At 38.9% G+C, this 10,760-nt stretch overlaps 1 protein-coding gene across 1 annotated transcript; it reads right to left on the reverse strand.

Moving 5' to 3' along the window:
* Positions 1-1,233: 1,233 nt before the first annotated feature.
* On the reverse strand, positions 1,234-10,315 carry LOC127662693 (ectonucleoside triphosphate diphosphohydrolase 5-like). Its single transcript, XM_052153984.1, has 14 exons — positions 9,793-10,315; positions 8,986-9,065; positions 8,644-8,787; positions 8,052-8,127; positions 7,439-7,474; positions 6,998-7,086; positions 6,833-6,912; positions 6,675-6,736; positions 5,884-5,985; positions 4,592-4,735; positions 4,454-4,509; positions 4,114-4,132; positions 3,146-3,261; positions 1,234-2,902 (listed from the first exon to the last, which is right to left on the reverse strand). Exons 1-14 carry the CDS (start codon positions 10,085-10,087, stop codon positions 2,819-2,821), a joined length of 1,383 nt encoding a protein of 460 aa, XP_052009944.1. The 5' UTR covers positions 10,088-10,315; the 3' UTR covers positions 1,234-2,818.
* Between the last annotated feature and the right edge of the window lie 445 nt (positions 10,316-10,760).

The raw sequence follows: 10,760 nt of genomic DNA on the forward strand, positions 1-10,760 counted from the left end.
AACATTACATTATGGAAAATAATGAACTTTATCACAATATGCTAATTTTTGGAGAAGGACCTGTATATTATTATTTTTTTAAGCCAATAGAAAATATAAGTAGCCTATATAGAAATACACAATGTGTGTGTGTGTGTGTGTGTGTGTGTGTGTGTGTGTGTACACATACAAATCTTATATAAAATGGCAGGGAATGTAATGCAGAAGAGGTATGATATGTTAAATACATTTAATTGAATAAGCTGTGTATTGCACAATGGTGCAGTTTTAACGGTTCATGAGATGGATAGCCTGAGGGGGAAAAAGCTGTTCTTGTGTCTGATGGTTCTGATGCTCAGAGCTCTGAAGCGTCGGCCAGAAGGCAGCAGTTTAAAAGGTAATGGGCTGGGTGAGTGGGGTCCAGAGTGATTTTTCCAGACCTTTACCTCACTCTGGAAGTGTACAGTTCTTGAAGGGAGGGCTGGGGGCAACCAATAATCCAGTCAGCATTCTAAACTGTCCTTCTTATGTCCGATTTCATAGCTGAATAAAACTAGACATTTATAGAAGGGCAGAGGACAGACACAACTGCTGAGTAGAACTGTATCAGCTGTGCCTGTGGAATTATTGGTATTGGATCGAAAAGAAAATAAGTGGTATCGCCCATCACTAGCCGCTAGAAGCCTTTTTAAGCAACCGCGCCAAATTATCCATCCTATCGTCTCACGATATTCAACGAACACTCGCAAACGCTATTTTCATAACTGCCGCGAAACGACTGTTATTAGCCTGCATTAGACCAAGTCACTCATGAAAATTGACGATACAATGTGGAGGACTTGATAGTTTAATTATCCATTACTTCTGATTTTAACAAACGAACAAGTACAAGCACATACATCGAATTACGAGGAGGTAAGGCAATATCAGCTATATTTATACTTTAACTGTGCCTTTAAAAGTCATGTTTCTCATGATTCACTTTTCAAGTTGATTTGGTGGTTGTTTTTAGAGTTAAAAATATGATTATGCCTTTGGCTATTACCATGTTTAGTTTAGACATGATTCTACACTTCATGTTTCAGAGAAGGATAATAGAAACATTCAAAACTCTAGGACATCAAGTTGGATTTATCTACATGACCATTAGGTCATCAATGTCTGAGGTGAATGCTTCAAGAAAAAAGTAAGTTTGAAAATGTATTGATATCCACATTGAGTTTAGTTAAGCTATTCAACAACAGATATGTTTTCGTTTTTTTATTTATACACAGGTACAATATAATCACTTAATATACAACATGTGACAGACACGTTAATATGAAAAGCATATTTATAGCATTTGCTGCAAAGAATAGTTCTAAAAATGACAAAGAAAGCAATACATAATCATTTTACATTTCTAATGCTTGTCTATGGTGGAAACTGTTAGCAAAGGTGATTACTGATGATTTACGGATATACAGTATACAGTCTAAGAAAATAAACATGTAAAGGTAAACTGAAGCTTGTTTAAAGAAGCTGTTGGATTAACAAAAATTGCAACAACAATGTAACACTTCATATTCCGTAAGCTTCCTTATGTAATAAATATTTGTACAATAATTCACAAAAATTATCAGATCTTCTACAGGCGTTTGCACCTGTAACAAGTAACCCTTCAATATTGCATTAAAATCTCTAAATGGCCTGGTACTTCCTAAACTTAACACCGGAGCGTCTTTGCATACACAAAACAGTAATGCTCGACCTCGGTTCCACATAATGACTCCTAAAAACTATTTTAAAACATCCACAATAACCAAACCAAAGTTTTAAGACATAAATGAGGTCCATGGTACTCTAAATTATGTTTCCATGTACATTTTGCATAAAATACAGTGACAGCGTCTTATATTTTTAACCTTCAACCAGCAGTCCTTCAAGTTATTTTTGATAGTAATATTGACAGGATCAAGCTGTACAAGGTAAGTGTTCATATACCTGTTGATTTATTTGCTAACTGCATGCCATTCAGTGTGAAGGGGAAAAAAACATGGCTGGAAAGGCCTTGGTTGAAAAAGCTCCTGTAGCATTTCACCAAGAGCCTTGTCCATCTGAACATGTTCCAACTCTACAGCTCAACTATGCAAAACTTAACGTACAACCAGACATGCGCAAATACATGCATTCATTATGACATACAAAAACTTTCACGTTCTCATCAATTTAGTGACACCATAATTTGCTCATATCCTTACTGTTATCCCCATTTTGAGCTGGTGGTCCCAAACCACATTTCAAATCATACAGATAGCTGTAGCTCTTCCAACTACATTTAAAGTGTTACGTGCTAGTTTGAGGGCCACTAAAATCTTTGGGAATTTGCATTAAAATGTACCATAACCTAAAGCAAGACCACTAACAGATTACTGAAAAAGACAATAGAGAGGATTTGTAATGTTTTACAAGGATCTCACTGCACATTATCCTGTACAACTGCTTAAATCAAGTTTGAAGAGCTCAGAAATGTTGCATTAAAGATTGGAAACATCCAAAGTAGACAGACAGTGTCTCTGAGCATACGAGAGCAGAAACAAATGTATTCATCCAGTAGAAATAGCTTGCTTGCCTGGCCATCTTAACAAAAATATAGTGTTTTCTTTGTGAAAAGTTCTCTGGGTATTTGGCTTGTTGGGGGTGGGTTTAGAGAATGTGGTACGGGGTTATAGTGCAGTGCAGGTCTGAAAATCAATGAAGTTTCAGGGTGGAGGAAAAAGAGGGGCTGCTTGATCAGGTGAAATTCCCCCCAGCTTTGCTCCTGTACTCCTTTCTTGCTTGTACCATCAAGACTGCAGACTTAATGAATCTTAAGATTGTGGAAGTGATCGAAGATGGCGCCGAGTGCCCAGCTTGTCTCCATATTATTCACCTTTTTAGTAAGCTGCGGAGAAACAAGAAAGATCGTTAATCCATCCATCCAAGTCATTATGCTGTCTAGCATACCAGGCCATAAATAGTGATCTTCTCTGTCAAGGGATGTTCATTTAGGCCCACAATTTACCTATGTACACTGAAAATAGCAAATAGGCCTATTTTAGGTCCTCCCCCACAATATGTTTCCAGTTCATTTTCAGTGTTTCACATTTATAAATTGTGTTGTATTATATGAACATTTCCCACTAACCTGTAGAACAGTGGTGTCCTTGAAGCCGAATCCATCTTTCAGTAGGCAGGTGATATAGGTCATGTCCATGCACAAGAATGGGCTGATTGGACGGTATTTGGTCATCTTGTTGCACACTTAATTAAACAGAAAATAATTATAAATCCTATATTTTTTATCTTGAATTGAGCACAAAATAATCAAGATTAAAGTTTCCTAGGGTGTCTTTACTATAAAGTCCTTTACATTTAACTTGTGTCAACATTCCCCAATGCATTTCACTCTGTGAAGCAAAGCGTTAATCTACAGCATTAATTCTACCGGTGCTGCATTGTGCGCAGGTCAAGCAATGTAACACAATGCTCAAAATTCAAACAATTTAGACTTTGACCCATTGCACTGCTGATCTTTGGAAGCAGAGCCAGTGATTACCGTAGTTTGCATGCCAAATGATTGCGTGAGTGTCATCAGTGCAAAAATTAAAGTGAGATGGAAGAATGATCCTGTATGTATTGTATACAGATGCATCAAGTTTTTTGAAGGCCTTTCATGACATTTTTATGAGGTCCAAGTGGTACTTGAAGCCTTGACACAAGTCATTTTTAAGTGAGAAGATAAGCATAGTGTTCACACTATCCAGTGAGGCTCAGACTGTTGATTGTCAGGCTACGGTGTGTCAGAGTCTGGTAAAATTACGTAAGACATTGAGGCACCAGTTCTTTGTTTGCTACAACCGTCTGACACATCATTGTGAAAAAGGACTTCACAATTTTTTTTTCTTCTCAAGCTGACAAATATTTTCGTGAAATTTGGGAAGGGTGTAGGAAAGAAGGAAAGTGTGAAAGAACTTTTTCCTAACCCAGGTTGTGCACATGTGCTTATTGTGCACCAAACCACAAAGGGGGACAGTGCCAAGTGTTCCTGCACAGGGTGTGACATTAAGTCCTGCCTGCCTCCAGTTAGATATTGGGTATTAACTGTTGTCTTACAGTTGGAAAGGAGGGGCTGCTGCCAGGGATAACCAATGTGCCAACTGTAACTCATTGTGACTATGCAAATGTATCATCGTACAAAGAAAAGCATTAAAGAAAACACCAATTCATTCCCCCAGTAATAAATCTCTGCAGACATTTACTGTTTGATGAACACACACAGGCAAAAGTATTTATGTGAGTGAAGTGCAACCTGTGTTTCTGTGGTGGAAGAGCTATCATTTTGTGAAGCCAGTGTGATTGTCAAGAGCCTCAACTGCAAATAAGCGTTGAGAGTTTATGTTTGTGCAATGTGTGCGGCAGGACTTGAATGTGCTTTGAAGAAAGGGAGTCTTACCTTCTTTGGCTTTCTTTTGAAATCCCTGACCTCCAAAGTACCACCACGGGATCCATCTAAGAGTTAACAGTGCTCTAGTTAACAATATGCCAATATTTATTAGAACTTCAGAGGATGAAAAGGAAGTACCCCTCTCACCAATAAGGCCAGACTCCACAGCTCTGTCAAAGTAATAGGAGAAGGCATAGAAGATGCTGCTACCCTTCACCTCAAAGGGTTGGTGCACAATCCCTTTCACCACCCGCATCACCTCATGGTAGCACAGCTTGTACCCTGCAAAACCTAAGAATAGAGGAGCAGTTTTATTTGTACTTGATTGACATCTTATAAAGTTGCATTTGCAGTCATTTTCCATTGCCCTTTATCCGTAATTCTAACCCTTGTTTTGCTTAGCCAGACTTTATGTCAACAGCAAAAAGTCCGACCGGGACCCCTGAACATTTTGTTGACCGGAGGAGGGGGTCCACCTTTTGAATGATTCGCTGTCCAACATCAGGGGCCTCATGCAATTGCATGGTTTAGGTGGTGGTTATGACCTCTACTATGTCTAACTAACATGTAATGTGACAAATCTGTTTTTTTTTTTTAATTTATTTATTTTTTTTTTATGTGAAATAGTTGACCACAATAATATGATGGACCCATTTCAACCCCGTTCTTGTAAATATGACATTTCCAGGAGGACTGGTACACCTTCTAACTCCTGGAAGTTGCATAGCACCCTCCAATCTGATTGGAAAGTGCAATTTGAGTTTGCTCTTTAAATTTTTTTGTGCAATATGCATCAGGCAGTGGGTGGTCTGTGGGTGTGCCCTCTGAAGCTGAGTTAAAACTTACCCTTAGTAAGTTTACCCTTAACCTTAGATTAACTTAAAGAAATCGATACATTTTCTCAAGCAAATAAAATATCTCTGGCATGTTGAATGGGAAATGTGCATTTCACGAGAGTGTCTCCTTGCAACATAATGAGGTCAGATTGAGGGTTTGCCACAAACTCTTCAGGGAGAGGTTTCCTTACAGGAAACTCTAAATAGGCAGCTTTAACATGGGCTGGAGCAAACTAACTGGCTGCTCAGATTTAACACTTGGAAACCATGGGGCTAACAAAGCCTCCAAGATCAAGCTAGAAGTAACATGCAGAAAGGAGTAGGCTAAATGCCAAGTGTGTGACTAATCTACTTTCTTTTGCCTACATGTCTGTGGTAAGAGAGTGTTGAATCATTGGAGGAGTGAACTGACTATTTTTTTCTCTTCTTAAATACAGTGTTTTTTTTATGTTTTTATTACTATGGAGCTGAGAATTGTGCTAAATAGGCAATACTGTGAGGAGTTAACTAAAGCACAGTTAAATAAACATCTTCAAGCCAGTTTTTTCAGACTGTAAATTTGAAGCTTTGTTTTTTTTCTATTCCTAACATCATAATACTCACCATCTGGGATTCCACTGACTTTGTAGGTGAGTCCACCAAAGGTCCAGTCTTCTTGGAATTTTTTGGGTAAGCAAGAACTTCTAAAAACTTTCCAATCAAGACCTGGAAGTAAACATAAAGAGATCATTAGGAGACTTTGCCATCCATCATGATTAATAATGATTCATTATGAAATATATATATATATATATCTTTATTGAAAATCTCCACCGATTAGCCACAACATAAAAACCACCTGCTTAATATTGTGTAGTTCCCCCTCGTGCAGCCAAAACAGCGTCAACCCACATCCCAGCATAGCATTCTGAGATTATATTCTTCTCACCACAATTGTACAGAGCGGTTATCTGAGTTACTGTAAACTTTTCATTTTGAACCAGTCTGGCCATACTCTGATGACCTCTCTCATCAACAAGGCATTTCTGTCCACAGAACTGGCTTGAGTATTTCTGTAACTGCTGATCTCCTGGGATTTTCACACACAACAGTCTCTAGAATTTACTCAGAATGGTGCCAAAAACAAAACAAAAAACATCCAGTGAGCACCTGTTCTGCATTTGGAAACGCCTTGTTCTGTGGACGGCCTTGTTGATGAGGGAGGTCAACATAGACTGGTTCGAACTGACAAAGTTTGCAGTAACTCTGATAACCACTCTGTATAATTGTGGTTAGAAGAAGATGAGGGTTGGCGCTGTTTTGGCAGCACTAGGGAACCTACACAATATTAGGCAGGTGGTTTCAATTAGTATTTAATGATAAATAATGAGTAAATGCATTTGAATTATCATTACCATCAGCACCAAGAGCACCAAGAGTTGCCAGTCGGGCTGCAATAAGTCCATTTCCAAGGTAACTACAAATGACAAAATTAGTAGAAAAGGCATGATATCACTGAACACATGATAGATCTTTGTATAGATCTTTGTATAGTTTTGTCAAATTGTGTTACCTGTGGGTGTACAGTTCGTAGGTGCTGTTAAACATGTTGATTTTGGCAATGTAGTCTGGAGGAGCGGTCATCACAGTTTTCTGTAAAGAGAGGTCAACAGTTTCAATGTAGGAAATATTGGACAGTATCTGAACTGAGGTTTTGTTTTATTATCATGCACAATACCTTAAATTTTGGGAGGAAAGTAATCTGAGTTGAACCTCCACCCAAATCCAAGATCCCAACAGTTCTCCTTGTTTTAGCATACAAATGACCTGCAATACAAATATTAAACTAGTGAAAATTGAAATTTTTTATTATAATTCAGTAATAACATTCATTCAGTCATGGCATCAAAAATATGTAGTCTGTTTAATGACACATTTGTCTTATTGCTGCATTAACTAATTTAGTATGAATACATCAGCAGAATTTACAGCATATGGATTTCTGCTCCTATACAAAGAGAGATTGACCTTACATATTGGAGTTACACCAAAAAATACATATAAAAGAAAGTGAAAGTTAGAAATATATCTTGAGTTTAGCACAAATTAGTTACTGGGTTCGTCAATAAGTTTATCACTACTGTTGAACAAAACCTTATCAAAATGAGCAATACTTTACCTGTCAGGAAGTTTACTGTGACCCATGCCAAGACCCCTGTGAGAGAGAGAGAGAGGGAGAGAGAGAGAGAGAGAGAGAGAGAGAGAGCATTGTTAGATGCAGAACTCACAATAATACTTTAAACATAAATAAAATATCAGCCAGGTATATTATTCATTATGTGAAAACTTTTAATAACTCTGACCCTAGCAAGTGCTTTTGCATTGCTAGGAGCCAGGCAGACAACATTCTGCTTGTTTCTTCATTATGATGTCATTTCTAATCTTAAGGAATATACATCTTCAAGGGCAAGCCCAGGTAATTAGAAATGTCTGAGATGTAGAATTAGTCACACTTCATAAAAACACAGGACAAAGATGTGAAAGTCTGAGTTTGCATGAAAGCGAAGGTCAACTTAAATTAAAAATGTGGAGAATTATTTTATATTGAGCGTGGGAGGCTTCTAGACAAGGTGATTGAATCTAGACTGCTATATTAAGGACACACAAAGATACACACAGAAAAAAAATAGTTTCAAAAGAGATGTTTCAAACTATGTGCAATGCATCATAGATTTAATTCACATTTGGGTTTATATTAACATGTTTTATTTGCTTGAGAATGATTATATTACCCTCATTGGTTCCATTCATGATTGTGACACTGTTGTTTGGCACAAAGAAAGGAGAGTCATCAAAAATGTCTTTTACCTGTAGACAAAAAACAGAAATATTTGTAATAAGAAAAGTGTACAATTTCAAGTGACACATTCAAAAAGTTCATGAATTGTGTGTTCCTCTGCAATATAGACTATAAAAGAAGAAAAAAGAGAGAAACCAGTTGGTTGTTACAACATGAAAATTCAAGCAGGCTCTTTTTATCTGGAGTTAACAGGAAGTGCACTGAATCAGTCTTGGGCACATTTGTCTGAAATTGGTACAAGCTGGAAACCACAAGTGTGTCTCGTGTGGTGGCGTTAAATATGATAATTCAAAAGCCATTTGGTTCCCTTCTACTTCAGACAGGCTCGGAACAGCTGCTTTTGCACAGTTATGGTTTCTCTTCTCTCTCATTCCCTGTCTTTCTCTCTCTCTCTCTCTCTCTCTCTCTCTCTCTCTCTCTCTGTCTTGCACAAAGCGTGGTTTGTATCCCTTTGGGATAGTTGGTTTTTCAACCAATTTGTCTGAGAAAGAAAGCAAGGATGTGAGAAAGAGGGCAAGCCTTACCTCATTCAGCAGGGCTTTGGCTTTTTCTTGAGGTAGCAGGCGTAAGCCAGCAGTGGCTTTCAGAACCACAGGTGTCTGGATCCATTCCTCTTTAGGAATTGTCTTCTTTGCCACCTTCAGCAGCTGCCTAATGGTTTCTCCACCCTATAAAAAGAAAAATGGTACATATTATTACACATATAAAACAATTCCTCAAATTGAACTCATAGGAACCACCCTAGTCCAGTTACTGGGCATGCAAAAAGCTATTAAGATGGGACTCAATGGAAAATGTCAAAGCCATTATAATTTAATAGAAATAGCATGTTCCTTGATGGTGTTATGAGACAGTTAGTGGCTTACCACTTCAGGCACATCCGCATATGCTGACAGTCCAGGCTTCACAGCATGGTACATCTCATTGTCGAGCACTGGCAGCTCAACTGTGGGACACAAAGACAGACAAAAATGAGAAGACAACTTCCATTAGAAGGTGCACATTAGCGATGGATTGTGGGCAATTCATGTTGAATTCATCCACTAAAAGGTTATTGTGCATGAGCAGAGACGTTTGGTTATTGTGTTTACCACAAATGGCGACCACCAAATTTTTTCCAGACAGTCAAATTAAGAGTTTCTCCAGGCTCTGAGTTTACCTCACCATGAGTGATGGGTATTTAGGAGAACTGATTACTGCATTATCAACCCAATCCTATAATCTTTAACAGATTGCTCACGGTTGCAATTTTGAATTGAAACTGTAGTTGTCTTTTACCCATCCCATTCCTTCTTTCTATTACCACCCTTGTGTTTCTGTTTGCCTTTGCACCGTGCAGTGAATGAACCCTCGGCAAACACAGACACAGTAAGCAGACGGTGCTATGAGCCAGAGAAAGAGAGCGAGAGAGAGAGCGAGAGAGAGATGTAGAGGGCAGCCATTCATAGAGACAACAAGGCGGGACTCTTCAAGATCATTTTGAGTTCATAGTGTAGGCTACACTAAAGCATGGATGTGAGACAGGACTAGTGGAGCTACAAATAAAAAGAGGAAATCATATAAATTTGGCTAAAGAAGAAACTAAGTACATTATCCGGGCACATCAACATGGCACATTCTGTGTACGTTAATACAAAGAAAGGGACGTGGAAAAAGAACATGGAGACACTTACCTGGATCTTTTTGAATGAACCTGTAGATGTGGATGCGAGTGCCAGTGCTGCCTGCATCAAACATGATCCCATAAAAGGTGCGACTGAAGTTGACTGGGCGAGGGGCCACTACCTCTGTCACCACGGGTACCTCTGGAGGAAGTTGATTGTCCATGCTGGCATGCTGTTTGGCATGGTGATTGAATGCACGGTAGCGGTTGTACATATGGTGGTTATTATACGTCGCCTCTGTCAGGAAGTACCCTGCAAAAAGCCACATGGACACCACCGTCAAGTGCAACATCTGCTGAGACATGGTTTCTTTCTCCCACGCCGGCACTGCGAACAGCTGAAGGCTTGACTGGCGGTTTCTCTAAAAAAGCGACACAAGACTTTTTATGGAGGAGGATATGTTTGCTGTTTTTGCCCGGTCTTGTAGAGAGAAAGTCTTGAGGGTATACAGATGCAAATTTAAAGGTCTACAGAAGAGATGAAGAAGTGAAGATGGAGTGAAGGTGGAGATAGCCAGAAAGAGAGGGTGAATGCAGAGACACACTCAGGACTGGTTGGACATCTGTTTACAGTATATAAAGACATAAGTGCTTGGCAGGGGGCCATGCCAAACAACGCCAGCCACCAATCCTGAGCCTCTCTATTGCAAGCCCTCTAAAATCCATCCTCCACCATCCCCTCTCCTTGCTTATAAAAATGGACATGTAATACCTGCTAAACAGTGCAGTTTCTTGCTCTTCAATTACATAAAAGACACTCTAACTGGCACAGCCCCTTGTACCCACCCCATCATCTAAAGTGGCTTAACTGCAGCAAAAAATGTCTTCAGAAGAACAAAAGCGAGTGTATATTAAGACTTCAAAAAAAGAGTGACTGCTTAAGGGTACATGCATTGGTTTAAAAATACTTTTATGGGTGCACTTAATTAAAACTTACAGCTTTACTTTCTACTTGCAGCCAAACTTGTTACTTCACCA

This window comes from Xyrauchen texanus, chromosome 22, assembly GCF_025860055.1.
Source record: "Xyrauchen texanus isolate HMW12.3.18 chromosome 22, RBS_HiC_50CHRs, whole genome shotgun sequence".
Classification (NCBI taxonomy): domain Eukaryota; kingdom Metazoa; phylum Chordata; class Actinopteri; order Cypriniformes; family Catostomidae; genus Xyrauchen; species Xyrauchen texanus.